Here is a 16875-nt window from a genome sequence, read left to right on the forward strand (position 1 = left end):
CCGATATTAACCGATACCGATATCAACCGATATATGCAGTCGTGGAATTAACACATTATTATGCCTAATTTGGACAACCATGTATGGTGAAGATAAGGTACTTTTTAAAAATAATAATAAAGTAAGATAACTAAATTAAAAACATTTTCTTGAATAAAAAAGAAAGTAAAACAATATAAAAACAGTTACATAGAAACTAGTAATGAATGAAAATGAGTAAAATTAACTGTTAAAGGTTAGTACTATTAGTGGAGCAGCAGCACGCACAATCATGTGTGCTTACGGACTGTATCCCTTGCAGACTGTATTGATATATATTGATATATAATGTAGGAAGCAGAATATTGATAACAGAAAGAAACAACCCTTTTGTGTGAATTAGGGATGTCCGATAATGGCTTTTTGCCGATATTCCGATATTGTCCAACTCTTTAATTACCGATACCGATATTAACCGATACCGATATCAACCGATATATGCAGTCGTGGAATTAACACATTATTATGCCTAATTTGGACAACCATGTATGGTGAAGATAAGGTACTTTTTAAAAATAATAATAAAATAAGATAACTAAATTAAAAACATTTTGTTGAATAAAAAAGAAAGTACAACAATATAAAAACAGTTACATAGAAACTAGTTATGAATGAAAATGAGTAAAATTAAGTGTTAAAGGTTAGTACTATTAGTGGACCATCAGCACGCACAATCATGTGTGCTTATGGACTGTATCCCTTGCAGACTGTATTGATATATATTGATATATAATGTAGGAACCAGAATATTGATAACAGAAAGAAACAACCCTTTTGTGTGAATGAGTGTAAATGGGGGAGGGAGGTTTTTTGGGTTGGTGCACTAATTGTAAGTGTATCTTGTGTTTTTTATGTTGATTTAATAAAAATAAAAAAAAAATAAATAAAAAAAAACCCGATACAGATAATAAAAAAACCGATACTGATCATTTCCGATATTACATTTTAACGCATTTATCGGCTGATAATATCGGCAGGCCGATATTATCGGACATCCCTAGTGTGAATGAGTGTAAATGGGGGAGGGAGGTTTTTTGGGTTGGTGCACTAATTGTAAGTGTATCTTGTGTTTTTTATGTTGATTTAATAAAAAAAACAAAAAAAAACTTAATAAAAAAACCCCGATACAGATAATAAAAAAACCGATACCGATAATTTCCGATATTACATTTTAACACATTTATCGGCCGATAATATCGGCAGGCCGATATTATCGGACATCCCTAGTGTGAATGAGTGTAAATGGGGGAGGGAGGTTTTTTGGGTTGGTGCACTAATTGTAAGTGTATCTTGTGTTTTTTATGTGGATTTAATTAAAAAAAACAAAAAAAAACCGATACCGATAATAAAAAAAACGATACCGATAATTTCCGATATTACATTTTAACGCATATATCGGCAGGCCGATATTATCGGACATCTCTAGTTATTATATAACGCCGTTATTACGAACACTGCAAACGACACATTTTATTTGGGACAAAAATAAGGATATTCAAAATAATAAGGCGTGTTCGCTCAATGAAGTCATGTCATTCGGTTAAGGTGACTTCTCCTCTCGTAGTAATTAATGATAGCGCCACCTTGCACAGTCCAAATAATCAGAACCAATGGAAATAATCCACAAAGTTAGGGAAATGTCAGTAACACAGCGGTGTAAATGTGACGGGACGAAAAAAGGGGTTGTAGGACGAGGCCAGGAGTGAGAGGTGGAATAGCTACTGAGTCCAACGCAGTACAAGGTCTGACCTGTTCCCCCATCTCCCAGGATGCCATCCAACAACTGGAGAGGCTGAAGGGAACCTTGCTCTCCCTGTCTGCGGCCACTCGCAGACTCAGTGACAGAGAGCGAGCCGAGGCCACCGTGAAGGAGATGAATGGCAGCTTTGAACGAAACACTCAGCAAGCAAAGATCAAACAGAGCACACTGGAGACCCTGCTGACTGCCTGGCAAAGGTAAGGAAGTCTCAACATGTTCTCGTCTAGAGCAGGGGGTTTTCAACCTTTTTGGAGCCAAGGCACATTTTTTGCTTTGAAAAAATCCGTAGGCACACCACCAGCAGAAATCATAAACTCAGTTGACAGTTAAAAGTCATTGTTGCAAGTGTTGGGTATGACTTTAAAGCAGGGGTCACCAACCTTTTTGAAACCAAGAGCTACTTCTTGGGTACTGATTAATGCGAAGGGCTACCAGTTTGATACAAATTGCTCAATTTACCTTTAACTCTATGTTATTATTAATAATTAATGATATTTACACTTAATTGAACGGTTTAAAAGAGGAGAAAACACGAAAAAAATGACAATTAAATTTTGAAACATAGTTTATCTTCAATTTCGACTCTTTAAAATTCAAAATTCAACTGAAAAAAAGAAGAGAAAAACTAGCTAATTCGAATCTTTTTGAAAAAATTAATAAAATAATTTATGGAACATCATTAGTAATTTTTCCTGATTAATATTAATTTTAGAATTTTGATGACATGTTTTAAATAGGTTAAAATCCAATCTGCACTTTGTTAGAATATATAACAAATTGGACCAAGCTATATTTCTAACAAAGACAAATGATTATTTCTTCTAGATTTTCCAGAACAAAAAATTTAAAAGAAATTCAAAAGACTTTGAAATAAGATTTAAATTTGATTCTACAGATTTGCTAGATTTGCCAGAATATTTTTTTTGAATTTTAATCCTAATAACTTTGAAGAAATATTTCCCAAATATTCTTCGTCAAAAAAACAGAAGCTAAAATGAAGAATTAAATTAAAATGTATTTATTATTCTTTACACTAAAAACAATAAATTTACTTGAACATTGATTTGAATTGTCAGGAAAGAAGAGGAAGGAATTTAAAAGGTAAAAAGGTATATGTGTTTAAAAATCCTAAAATCATTTTTAAGGTTGTATTTTTTCTCTAAAATTGTCTTTCTGAAAGTTATAAGAAGCAAAGCAAAAAAATTAATGAATTTATTTAAACAAGTGAAGACCAAGTCTTTAAAATATTTTCTTGGATTTTCAAATTCTATTTGAGTTTTGTCTCTCTTAGAATTAAAAATGTCGGGCAAAGCGAGACCAGCTTGCTGGTAAATAAATACAATTTAAAAAATAGAGGCTGCTATTTGAGCTATTTTTAGAACAGGCCAGCGGGCTACTCATCTGGTCCTTACGGGCTACCTGGTGCCCGCGGGCACCGCGTTGGTGACCCCTGCTTTAAACCATCACCAAGCATGCATCAGTATAGCTCTTGTCTCAAAGTAGGTGTACTGTCACCACCTGTCACATCACACCCTGACTTATTTGGAGTTTTTTGCTGTTTTCCTGTGTGTAGTGTTTTTAGTTCTTGTCTTGCGCTCCTATTTTGGTGGCTTTTTCACTTTTTTTGGTAGCAGTTTCATGTCTTCCTTTGAGCGACATTTCCCGCATCTACTTTGTTTTAGCAATCAAGAATATTTCAGTTGTTTTTAATCCTTCTTTGCGGGGACATTGTTAATTGTCATGTCATGTTCGGGTGTACTTTGTGGACGCCGTCTTTGCTCCACAGTAAGTTTTTGCTGTCGTCCAGCATTCTGTTTTTGTTTACTTTGTAGCCAGTTCAGTTTTAGTTTTGTTCTGCGTAGCCTTCCCTAAACTTCAATGCCTTTTCTTAAGGGCACTCACCTTTTGTTTATTTTTGGCTTAAGCATAAGATACCTTTTTACCTGCTTTTACAAAGCAATTCGCTACCGGCTGCCACCTACTGATATGGAAGAGTATTACACGGTTACTCTGCCGAGCTCTAGACAGCACCGACACTCAACAACAACACATCATTTGCAGACTATATTTACTGGTTTGCAAAAAATGTTTTCAACCCAAATATGTGAAATTAGATAATCTCCCACGGCACACCAGACTGTATCTCACGGCACACCAGTGTGCCACGGCACAGTGGCTGAAAAACAGTGGTCTAGAGCATGGTTGTCAAACTCATTTTCATTGAGGGCCACATTGTACTTATGGCTGCCCACAGAGGGCCGCTTGTAACAACGAAAGGGTGGCTATTTTGAAGAAACTAGAATATAAAACATGTTTTCAGTTATTTCACCTTTTTTTTGTTAAGTACATAACTCCACATGTGTTCATTCCTAGTTTTCATGTGACAATCTACAATGTAAATAGTCATGAAAATAAAGAAAACACATTGAATGAGAAGGTGTGTCCAAACTTTTGACCTGTACTGTATGTATATTGTTCTTTTTCGGGGCCACCCAGTACATTTACACTTTATTTGACAATGTTATTTACAAAGTGTGTAAACCCATTTAAAAAGGTGTGTCTATTACTTGTTTTGTTTTTTTTGGCCACGCCCCAGTGGTTGTGGCCCCCTGCTCCAGAGTAGCAATTTGCACTTTTTCCAACATGCTTTCCTATTTGATGGATGTGCTGCAGGTTTGAGAAACAGCGTTCCAGCTTCATTTTCTGCCTGGAGAGGAGCGAATGTGCCGTCAAGTCAGAGAGTCGCTGTCTGTCGGCCGACAAAGCTAAACTCTGCAGCGAGCTGCAGGATTTACAGGTACACACAAAGAAACCTACAGTAGGAAAGGGATTCACGTGGCCCTTTTTGTCGCGGTTTACCCGACAAATGAAACCTGATTAATTGGAGGGATGCACTATCCACTTTAGACGCCAGTGGAGTGTTAAATATATCTTAAAATATGTTTTGTGGCAATCCCAACTTTGTAGAGTCGTCTTTTCCATCGTTTTCAGCAGACTGCATCGCTAAATTTTTAATTTTTTTGTCCTGTCCAGCTTCTCAGGCAAATCATATAGTTGATGTAGATGCCCGTATCGGCCGTACACATTTACTTTACAAAAGAGAAGTGTGGTATACTTCTCTTGTTGCCTTATTTGTATTTGACTTTATTAAATGTATTTATATTATCATTTGGTGCAGCCGGGCCGGAGCAGGAGGGGATAGAAAAAGGAAAAAAAGGAAGACAGAGGGGGAAATTGTGGGGACAAGAGGGGGATAAGACAGAGAGACAAAAACAACAACAGCAAACACAACAATAGAGCAACATCAGCAAATAGGATATGTACAAATATGATGGTAAAAGTGATAGCAAAGAAGCAGTTAGTGAAATAAATAATAATACAGAAATGACAATGAGCGTTATTACACTACAAATGGAGCAATACGAATTGTCAGGTTCAACAGGTTCAAACACTGATGACATTTATTAAACAAGACAAGAGGCAAAGAATTAAACAGAGACAGTATTCAATTTGGACTCAATTGAGGAGACACGTCTGGACACACTGTATGTACCCTTGTACAGTATCTCAGCAGGCTCTGCCAAAAGATGGCATGTCTCCTTCTTTTATTTTGGATCCTCCCCGACCACCTGGCCACCGCTGTTTCCAAAGGACAAAGGTCGCACACAAGTTCACAGAAAAGGTCGTTAACAATTCACAGAAAAGGTCAGTTCAAAAAGAGTTCCATAAAATAGTTCAAAAATGGTTCGTAAAATACTTCAAAAAGAGTTCGTCTGGAAATTGGGCAGATCCTGTCATCTCTCCGCTTTGAAGTCCTTAAGCCAGAACAACATCCTTCTGTTGATTACCATACATGAGAGAACACAGGAACACCATCTTGCTTCCCCCCCCTACACAGTGGAGTTTTACGAGCCTTACTCTTGGTAGGCCTCAAAGACAGCCTTTTGTCTTCTTGTCAGGAACACAATGTAATACAAAGTTTGTGTGATGATTTAGAAACAATTATTCTAACACAAATACCAATAGAAATAGCGCTATTGACCACAATACATATACGTAATGATAACTAGAGATGCAAAAGAAAGCAGAAAAATGGAGGGGAAGAAAGAGAAGCCAACTATATTAACCTTGTAGATTGTTATAGTAACAATAGGTTAAGCTTTGTCAGTGTGCCATGTGTTATCCAGTTTACCCTAGGGCAGGGGTCACCAACCTTTTTGAAAGCAAGAGCTACTTCTTGGGTAATGATTAATGCGAAGGGCTACCAGTTTGATACACACTTCAATAAATGGCCAGAAATCGCCAATTTGCTCAATTTACCTTTAACTCTATGTTATTATTAATAATGAATGATATTTACACTTAATTGAACTGTTTAAAAGAGGAGAAAACACGAAAAAAATGACAATTACATTTTGAAACATAGTTTGTCTTCAATTTCGACTCTTTAAAATTCAAAATTCAACCGAAAAAAAGAAGGGAAAAACTTAAAAAAATAATTTATGGAACATCATTAGTAATTTTTCCTGATTAAGATTAATTTTAGAATTTTGATGACATGTTTTAAATAGGTTAAAATCCAATCTACACTTTGTTAGAGTATATAGCAAATTGGACCAAGCTATATTTCTAACAAAGACAAATGACTGTTTTTCTAGATTTTCCAGAACAAAAATTAAAAAAAAAATTCAAAAGACTTTGAAATAAGATTTAAATTTGATTCTACAGATTTTCTGGATTTGCCAGAATAATTTTTTTGAATTTTAATCATAATAAGTTTGAATAAATATTTCACGAATATTCTTTGTCGGAAAAATAGAAGCTAAAATTAAAAATTAAATTAAAATCTATTTATTATTCTTTACAAAAAAATTTTTTTTTTTTTACCTGAACATTGATTTAAATTGTCAGGAAAGAAAAGGAAGGAATTTAAAAGGTAAAAAGGTGTATGTGTTTAAAAATCCTAAAATCATTTTTAAGATTGTATTTTTTTCTCTAAAATTGTCTTTCTGAAAGTTATAAGAAGCAAAGTAAAAAAATGAATGAATTTATTTAAACAAGTGAAGACCAAGTCTTTCAAATATTTTCTTGGATTTTCAAATTCTATTTGAGTTTTGTCTCTCTTAGAATTAAAAATGTCGGGCAAAGCGAGACCAGCTTGCTAGTAAATAAATAAAATTTAAAAAATAGATGCAGCTCACTGGTAAGTGCTGCTATTTGAGCTATTTTTAGAACAGGTCCTTACGGGCTACCTGGTGCCCGCGGGCACCGCGTTGGTGACCCCTGCCCTAGGGTAACAACGTTTGATGACCGCCACCTTCTTCTGACGTGAGATCTGCCCAGGAATGGGACTATTTGAAACCGGACGTTAAACAAGTCGTCGCCTAATCGGCATTTATCAAAAATAAACATTGTAAACCGTTTCCAAATGAAAATGAAAGAAGATAAAAAATATTTCAACAAACTAGCTACTTCTAAATCACTAATCCTCGCCTCCATGGCGATAAATCTTGACAAATTGGAGGGATGCGCTATCCACTTTAGACGTCAGTGGAGTGTTGAATATCTCAAAATGGGTTTTATGTCAATTCTAACTTTGACCACAGCATCAGTTGCTAATGTAGAGTCGTCTTTTCCGTCATTTTCAGCAGACCGCATTGCAAAATGATGAACCCATCACCACCCAGGAATGGGACTATTTGAATTCCTTCCCGACTGTATTATTTACCAGAAAACAAATTAAAATGCTTTTCCTTCCAGGCCTTGCGCTCTGAGGTGCAGACCCTCGGACACTCTCATGCTGAGCTGGTTTCCCTCGGGACGTCACTTTATCCCAGTGCCCCGGATGAGAGCCAGCTGAGGGAGGAGCTTGACAGCCTGCAGACGAGGCTGCATGTTCAGAATGAAGCTCTCCCTAGGAGGTAAGCTCATCTACGGGCTAACTGAAGGTAGGACCGCATTGTACCGTATTCTCCAGACCATTTACCGGATTATAAGGCACATCGCCGATGAGCGGGTCTAGTCAGGTCTATTTTCATTCAAAAGGGTGCATTAAAGGAGTTATATTGTGATTTTTTTTTCTAAATATAAAAGACTTCCTTGTGGTCTACATAACATGTAATGGTGGTTCTTTGCTCAAAATGTTGCATAGATGATGTTTTACGCATCATCTTCAAGTCGCTTTCTGACAGTCTCTTCAGGGTGCGCCGTTTTGTGGGCGGGTCTTATTTACGTGGCTCACCTTCGACAGCGTCTTCTCCCCGTCATCTTTGTTGTAGCGGTGTAGCGTGCAAGGACGGGAGTGGAAGAAGTGTCAAAAGATGGCGCTAACTGTTTTAATGACATTCACACTTTACTTCAATCAATAACAGAGCAGCGTCTCCTCATCCGTGGCTCACTAGCGCAGGGGTCACCAACGCGGTGCCCGCGGGCACCAGGTAGCCCGTAAGGACCAGATGAGTAGCCCGCTGGCCTGTTCTAAAAATAGCTCAAATAGCAGCACTTACCAGTGAGCTGCCTCTATTTTTTAAATTGTATTTATTTACTAGCAAGCTGGTCTCGCTTTGCCCGACATTTTTAATTCTAAGAGAGACAAAACTCAAATAGAATTTGAAAATCCAAGAAAATATTTGAAAGACTTGGTCTTCACTTGTTTAAATAAATTCATTTATTTTTTTTACTTTGCTTCTTATAACTTTCAGAAAGACAATGTTTTCCTCTTTTTCCTGACAATTTAAATCAATGTTCAATCAATTGATTTGTTTTATTGTAAAGAATAATAAGTAAATGTTAATTTAATTCTTCATTTTAGCTTCTGTTTTTTCGACGAAGAATATTTGTGAAATATTTCTTCAAACTTATTATGATTCAAATTCAAAAAAATTATTCTGGCAAATCTAGAAAATCTGTAGAATCAAATTTAAATCTTATTTCAAAGTCTTTTGAATTTCTTTTAAAATTTTTGTTCTGGAAAATCTAGAAGAAAATAATGATTTGTCTTTGTTAGAAATATAGCTTGGTCCAATTTGTTATATATTCTAACAAAGTGTAGATTGGATTTTAACCTATTTAAAACATGTCATCAAAATTCTAAAATTAATCTTAATCAGGAAAAATTACGAATGATGTTCCATAAATTATTTTTTAAATTTTTTTGTCAAAAAGATTCAAATTAGCTAGTTTTTTTCTTCTTTTTTTCGGTTGAATTTTGAATTTTAAAGAGTCGAAATTTAACTGTCATTTTTTTTCGTGTTTTCTCCTCTTTTAAACCGTTCAATTAAGTGTAAATATCATTAGTTATTAATAATAACATAGAGTTAAAGGTAAATTGAGCAAATTGGCTATTTCTGGCAATTTATTTAAGTGTGTATCAAACTGGTAGCCCTTCGCATTAATCAGTACCCAAGAAGTAGCTCTTGCTTTCAAAAAGGTTGGTGACCCCTGCACTAGTGCAACCACAACGCCCGCAATGTGTCCCGCGAAAAACCCTCGAATAACTAAAGTTCCTTGGGTGAATAATGTAAACTCACTACACCGGTATGTTTTAGTGCTTTCATGGCGAGTTTACTGACAGGTATAAGTAAGAACTTGACACTACTTTATATTAGAAATGGCAACAGCGGAGGATGAATGTCACATAACAAGAAGATAGAGATAAAGAAGAAGCTTATCAAGTACAAAGGCGGCAGCGCGCAAATTTTCAGGACTTATGTAGATCCCAAATACAGATCAGCACGTACCAGAAGGTAAGAAAAGTTGCTTTTGCGTAATATTGCGAAACAAAACGCCAGGTAATATGTCTTACCTTATACACACACCATAACAATACTCCTATGTTGAAGCACAGTACAATCCATCAAGCGGTGTGGCTTCGTAGCTTACCAAAGTCCTACTAAAACATTTTGATAGACTTTTGAGCGCAATGTGTAATGTTCTATATTTTCAATGGAACATATAGAATTTTGGTGTTGTTTACTTGAGTCATATTGCAATCTACGCTTTGCCTGCTCTACCTAGGACTTTTGCTTTACATAGAACACTTTCATCACTTTTCATAAAGGTTACAGTATGTCCCGCTTTTACCTTGACACTGGACACAGGAATAACAGGGTTATCATTATAGACATTGTGCTCCATTTGAGTTTGAATTACATCATTATGAGTCACTAACGAATGGGCTCCCTCTCCTGCATTGGACTCTCTGTCACTTTCCTGTTCGTTATCAGCATCTGTGTTTTGTGTACTGAATGAGCCACCTGTGGCTCTGTTCACTACATCTGTGTTTTCACTGTCTGCTGCTTGATTCTGTACAATTATCTCACTGTTTGTGTCATCGAGAACCTCACTTTGAGCAGTTGTGTGTAACTTATTAAGCCTCAAGTGATGTACTCTAACAAGGATACCACCATGTCTTACAAATACAACAGCCCCATCCTGACCAATAACTACCCCTGGTCCCTTCCACTCTGTACTGTCAGCTCGTTTGTAATAGACCTTGTCTCCTGTCTCATATTTTTCATCTGTGGATCTGAGCTGCTTACGTAACGCTCTCCTTATTCTCTCTGAACATTCAGCTTCAGTGAAAGCCTTCCTAGAAGCATGCAACGCTGATATGTGTTGTCCTACCCTTGCACTAACAGTAGTGCCTTCGAGTGCAGGTAGTTTATCAATTAATACAGAGGGAAGGTTAGGGTTTTGACCAAATACCAGTTGATGTGGGCTATAACCATGAACACTGTGCATACAGTTCTTAGCCATAAGAGCCCAGTCTAGGGCAGTGTGCCAGTCACATCCATTTTCCCGTTTCACCTTCAGTAGGATGTCGGTGAGAGTCTGATTGTGTCTCTCCAACAGCCCGTTGCTCCAGGGACTGTATCCTGCTGTTGTCCTCGTCTCGATGTTGAAGTTTTCGGCCATGTCACGAAACTCTTCATTATTGAACTCTCCACCGTTGTCGCTGTACAAAATACGAGGAGGGCCGTGAACACTTATCCATGTGTGGATGAGGGCGTTGACCATTTCAGAGGCCTTCTTTGTCTTCACAATGCTTCCTGCACTGAACCGGGTGAATTGGTCGATCACATGTAGATACCACACTCCTGGCTCCAACTCATGCAGGTCCACCGCCACCGTCTCATTATATTCTGTAGCTAGAGGCAGACCAACAGCTGGCCTCGGCTTCGCTTTGCTGTATCTCTGACATATGTCACAATCATGCACTATTTGTTGCAAAATAGTGAGGCAGTCCTTGTCTTTATTACCCGAGCTTTGAATTAGCCTCTGCAGCCTGTCTGCAGATGCGTGGCCAAACTGTTTGTGTAGCTTGAGAAGGATTTTGCGCTTTTCGGCTGAAGACATGTTTTCTGTCACTGTCAGGACTTCATCTTCAGCTGTCGCTGCAAGTATCACGTCATCTTTCATTTGCTGTGTTGTGCTGTTTTTGTCTCTTATGTCCACACAGTAGTGTCCTGAGCTGGTGAACTCAAGAGGAATCTGCTGTTTAAACATCACTGCTCTGTCATTCTCCATATCTAAAACAGTTCCTGCCTTCTTCAGTGAGGACTTACTCAGCAGCAGTGGAATGTCAGCGTTGACCACTTCTGTCTCAATGTGACATTTTGTTTGTCCTATTTTGGCAGGTAGTTTCACTTTTCTGGTGGAATATACTAAGTTGCCATCTCCAAAACGAAATGGTCTTGAACTGGTGTTTTCTGTCCTCATCATTTTGTCTGTCTGCTCTTGACTGAGACAACTAACATAACTGTCAAGCCATTTCTCCCCACATACTGTACGAGTGCATGCCGTGTCTATGATGGCTGATCCCAGGGATTCAGTTATGAAAATCTCAGCGTCAGACATAGGGTCATTTGTCAACAACGTTATGTTAACTTCTTCTACATTTTCGTCTTCTGTTAGTCTTACTTGTTCGTTCTTCTTGTAAGGACAGTCCTTGGCCCAATGAAATGTGCTTTGACAAACGGCACATCTTGAACGCTTACCGAACTTATCCAATGGGTTGGTGCCCGGCAAGGGTGTCCTTTCACTCTTCTTTTGAAACGTGTTCCGTCTTCCCTGTCCTTGTCGTTGTCGTTGTTCAGTGAAGAAAGCTGCATCTTGGTTTAGTTGAATCCCGTGCGACAAACCTGGCGCCGTTTTCGCTCCAAAAATCCGCTTGAGTGCCGACTTCATGGACGCAAACTTTAGGTCGGGGCACGCCGTTAGTGCAAGTTGTCTGTTTTTCTCATCGAGGCAGGCCGTGTCCAACAACTTGAAGGCTAACACAGCATCTGGAAGCGCCATGTCGTACTTTTTAATTCGGTTGTATCGCTGCTCAAAGTCAATTATGTAGTCTGCCATTGAAACGGAACTGTCTTTCATTAAACGATCAAACTGGGAATACGCTTCGTACGCGCGGTCCTTTTCTTCTAGCTGAAACACACCGTCCAGTTTTGCTAGTAATGTCGCCATACCAGTGTCTTTGTCCAAGTCGTCTGCTGGTATCTCCATAGCGATATCCTTGGCTCGTCCTTCCAGACCCAAAGCCACAGCAAGCGCCTGCTTCTTCTTGTCGAGTTCGGTAACTCGTGCCCATATGTTAACTTCATTTTTCCAACATTCATACGGCCTGGTTTCGTCAAACTTCGGCGGTACTCTGTAGTTCGCAGCCATCTTCAAACCATCCTCTGCTACCAATGTTGATATAGACTTAGTAGACACAACGTATATTAAGTATATTGAGTTTTATTCCGACACTGAGGCAGCCCACATGTCAACATAGTTCCCTCCATTACATGCCTTCCTGCAGCAGCCCCCACTGCCCCGCCTCCAGCATGAATTGCCGTAAAGGGAAACATAGAACTGTCGTAAAGTGTTCATTGGAGAACAACACACGTTAACATACACTACCGTTCAAAAGTGAAGTGAAGTGAATTATATTTATATAGCGCTTTTTCTCAAGTGACTCAAAGCGCTTTACATAGTGAAAGCCAATATCTAAGTTACATTTAAACCAGTGTGGGTGGCGCTGGGAGCAGGTGGGTAAAGTGTCTTGCCCGAGGACACAACGGCAGTGACTAGGACGGCAGAAGCGGGGATCGAACCTGGAACCCTCAAGTTGCTGGCACGGCCACTCTACCAACCGAGCTATACCGCCCCCGTTTGGGGTCACATTGAAATGTCCTTATTTTTGAAGGAAAAGCACTGTACTTTTCAACGAAGATAACTTTAAACTAGTCTTAACTTTAAAGAAATACACTCTATACATTGCTAATGTGGTAAATGACTATTCTAGCAGCAAATGTCTGGTTTTTGGTGCAATATCTACATAGGTGTATAGAGGCCAATTTCCAGCAACTATCACTCCAGTGTTCTAATGGTACAATGTGTTTGCTCATTGGCTCAGAAGGCTAATTGATGATTAGAAAACCCCACACATCTGAAAACAGTTTAGCTCGTTACAGAAGCTACAAAACGGACCTTCCTTTGAGCAGATTGAGTTTCTGGAGCATCACATTTGTGGGGTCAATTAAACGCTCAAAATGGCCAGAAAAATGGAACTTTCATCTGAAACTCGACAGTCTATTCTCGTTCTTAGAAATGAAGGCTATTCCACAAAATTGTTTGGGTGACCCCAAACTTTTGAACGGTAGTGTATCTCTTATGTTTGACTGCCATCTACTGGTCACACTTAGCATTTCACCATGTACCGAATAAAATAGCTTTCGGGGTCGGTAAGCACAACCAGAATTATTCCGTACATTAGGCGCACCGGGTTATAAGGCGCACTGTCGATTTTTGACAAAATGAAAGGATTTTAGTCAGAAAAATACTATTTTTTGTCCGCCAGAATCCAGGAGCTCCAAAACCACCTCTCCAAAGTGGAGCAGTTCGACCGGGACCTCTTGAACTTCTCCCGGTGGAGTGAGACCATGCTTTCCAGTCTTCACTCCGCTTCCCAAATCAGCATCAGCCACCTGCAGGCCGCCAGCACACTAGTAAAGGTAGGAGACATGCATCATTGTTCTGATTTCAGTCATCTGAGTCATCGTCTTCCCTTGGTAGGAGAGCCAGGCAGCCTTACAGAAGCAGGCGGGCAATAGACAGAGCTTGGAGCATCAGGCGGAGAGCCTCTGTCAGTCCTCCGAGCCTTGTGACGCGCAGCTCCTCCGCAGCCGAGCGGACAGCTGCGTCCAACCCTACCTGGAGGCGCAGCACATAGTACAGCTGCGCTCCGAGTGTCTGGAAAGGCTGAAGAACTTCCTGCAGACGCACAGCGCGGCCGCGGGCGCGCTGCGGGATCTGAGGCAGACCGTGGAGAGCGCCGGGAGCTGGGACCGAGGGCGGGTGGAGGAGCTGCAGCAGGAGCTCTCCTGCATCGTGCCGGACGTCTGCCAGCTGGAGACGCTGGCCGTGGTGTTGGACAGTGCTCTCTGCAAAAGTCACCTGCACATGGGCGCCGAGGAGGGGTCTCGCAGGTCGTGCCGCGCGCTGGCCGACTCTCTCAGCGCCGAGCTGGACACCGTGAGAAACCTGCTGGGAACCAAGCAGAGTGAAGCCGAGGCTTTGGGCGCTCTGTGGACGTCCTTTAGGCAGCGCAAAGAGCAGCTGCTCAAGGCCGTGGAGGACATCGAAGAAAAGGCGGACCATCAGAGCTTCAAGGAGCCAAGTCTTCTGTCCCTGCAACAGAGGTAACGTCAGCATGGTTTGTGCAACCACAAAGATTTATTTGTACAGGAAAATTTGTACAAAAGTGCTTCACGGAAAATTACAAAAAGGCAAAAGTAAAAATATAAAGTAATCAAAAAAATAATCATAATTCAAATTAAAATCAGAAAATAAAATCATTGTAGAAGCTATCATAATTGTTATCATCAATATCAAATAGATATCATATCATATCATCAAATAGAGTAGATGAAATACTTTCAGTTGGCATATGCACAATGAAATAAAACTGTTTTCAGCCTTGGTTTGAACATTGCCAACGGTGAGGCCTGTGTCACATCTTCTGGGAGACTATTCCAGGGTTTAGGAGCATAAAAGTGAAACGCAGCCTGACCGTGTTTGGTCCTGACTCTGGGCAGCAGCAGGACACCACTTCCTGAGGTTCTCAGAGCCAATGCTAGTTCATATAGCTCTAACGTACCATTAGGAGACCATTACTTGAGGTACTTAGAAGTCAAGATTATTAATATGGTTCCAACATGTCAGGAGGAGACCACTCCCTGAGGTACTTAGAACTCAAGATTGTTAATATGGTTCTAACATGTCAGGAGGAGACCACTCCCTGAGGTTCTCAGACCTCGAGATGGTTCATAGGGCTCTATTGTACCAGGAGGAGACCACTACTTGAGGTACTTAGAACTCAAGATTGTTAATATGGTTCTAACATGTCAGGAGGAGACCACTCCCTGAGGTTCTCAGACCTCGAGATGGTTCGTATGGCTCTAATATACCAAGAGGAAACCACTCCCTGAGGTACTTAGAACTCAAGATTGTTAATATGGTTCTAACATGTCAGGAGGAGACCACTCCCTGAGGTTCTCAGACCTCGAGATGGTTCATATGGCTCTAATATACCAAGAGGAAACCACTCCCTGAGGTACTTAGAACTCAAGATTGTTAATATGGTTCTAACATGTCAGGAGGAGACCACTCCCTGAGGTTCTCAGACCTCGAGATGGTTCATATGGCTCTAATATACCAAGAGGAAACCACTCCCTGAGGTACTTAGAACTCAAGATTGTTAATATGGTTCTAACATGTCAGGAGGAGACCACTCCCTGAGGGTCTCAGACCTCGAGATGGTTCATATGGCTCTAACATACCAGGAGGAGACCACTACTTGAGGTACTTAGAACTCAAGATTATTAATATGGTTCCAACATGTCAGGAGGAGACCACTCCCTGAGGGTCTCAGACCTCGAGATGGTTCGTTTGGCTCTAACATACCAAGAGGAGACCACTACTTGAGGTACTTAGAAGTCAAGATTATTAATATGGTTCCAACATGTCAAGAGGAGACCACTCCCTGAGGTTCTCAGACCTCGAGATGGTTCATAGGGCTCTATTGTACCAGGAGGAGACCACTACTTGAGGTACTTAGAACTCAAGATTGTTAATATGGTTCTAACATGTCAGGAGGAGACCACTCCCTGAGGTTCTCAGACCTCAAAATGGTTCATACAGCTGTAACATACCAGGAGGAGACCACTACTTGAGGTACTTAGAACTCAAGATTATTAATATGGTTCCAACATGTCAGGAGGAGACCACTCCCTGAGGGTCTCAGACCTCGAGATGGTTCGTTTGGCTCTAACATACCAAGAGGAGACCACTACTTGAGGTACTTAGAAGTCAAGATTATTAATATGGTTCCAACATGTCAAGAGGAGACCACTCCCTGAGGGTCTCAGACCTCAACATGGTTCATATGGCTCTAACATACCAGGAGGAGACCACTACTTGAGGTACTTAGAAGTCAAGATTATTAATATGGTTCCAACATGTCAGGAGGAGACCACTCCCTGAGGTTCTCAGACCTCGAGATGGTTCATATGGCTCTAACATACCAGGAGGAGACCACTACTTGAGGTACTTAGAACACAAGTTTGTTAATATGGTTCTAACATGTCAGGAGGAGACCACCCCTTGAGGTTCTCAGACCCCATGATAGTTCAAATCGCTCTAACATACCAGGAGGAGACCACTCCCTGAGGTACTTAGAACTCAAGATTGTTAATATGGTTCTAACATGTCAGGAGGAGACCATCCCCTGAGGTTCTCAGACCCCATGATAGTTCATATAGCTCTAACATACCAGGAGGAGACTACGACTTGCAGTACTTAGAAATCAAGATTGTTAATATGGTTCTAACATGTCAGGAGGAGACCACTCCCTGAGTTTCTCAGACCTTGAGATGGTTCATATGGCTCTAACATACCAGGAGGAGACCACTACTTGAGGTGATTAGAACTCAAGTTTGTTAATATGGTTCTAACATGTCAGGAGGAGACCACCCCCTGAGGTTCTCAGACCCCATGATAGTTCAAATAGCTCTAACATACCAGGAGGAGAC

The 16875-nt window shown here is 40.1% G+C and overlaps 1 protein-coding gene across 11 annotated transcripts in view; it reads left to right on the top strand.

The window, feature by feature from the left end:
- syne1b (spectrin repeat containing, nuclear envelope 1b) overlaps positions 1-16875 on the top strand; it is a 318672-nt gene that overhangs the window by 90520 nt on the left and 211277 nt on the right. For all 11 annotated transcript variants that reach the window (XM_062043168.1, XM_062043169.1, XM_062043173.1 and 8 more), the window contains 5 exons: positions 1808-1995; positions 4472-4595; positions 7559-7719; positions 13644-13797; positions 13859-14484. In XM_062043168.1, the coding sequence (XP_061899152.1) occupies positions 1808-1995; positions 4472-4595; positions 7559-7719; positions 13644-13797; positions 13859-14484 (1253 nt within the window). The remainder of the gene's footprint in view (positions 1-1807; positions 1996-4471; positions 4596-7558; positions 7720-13643; positions 13798-13858; positions 14485-16875) is intronic.

The sequence above is a fragment of the Entelurus aequoreus genome, linkage group LG03 (assembly GCF_033978785.1).
Source record: "Entelurus aequoreus isolate RoL-2023_Sb linkage group LG03, RoL_Eaeq_v1.1, whole genome shotgun sequence".
Lineage (NCBI taxonomy): Eukaryota > Metazoa > Chordata > Actinopteri > Syngnathiformes > Syngnathidae > Entelurus > Entelurus aequoreus.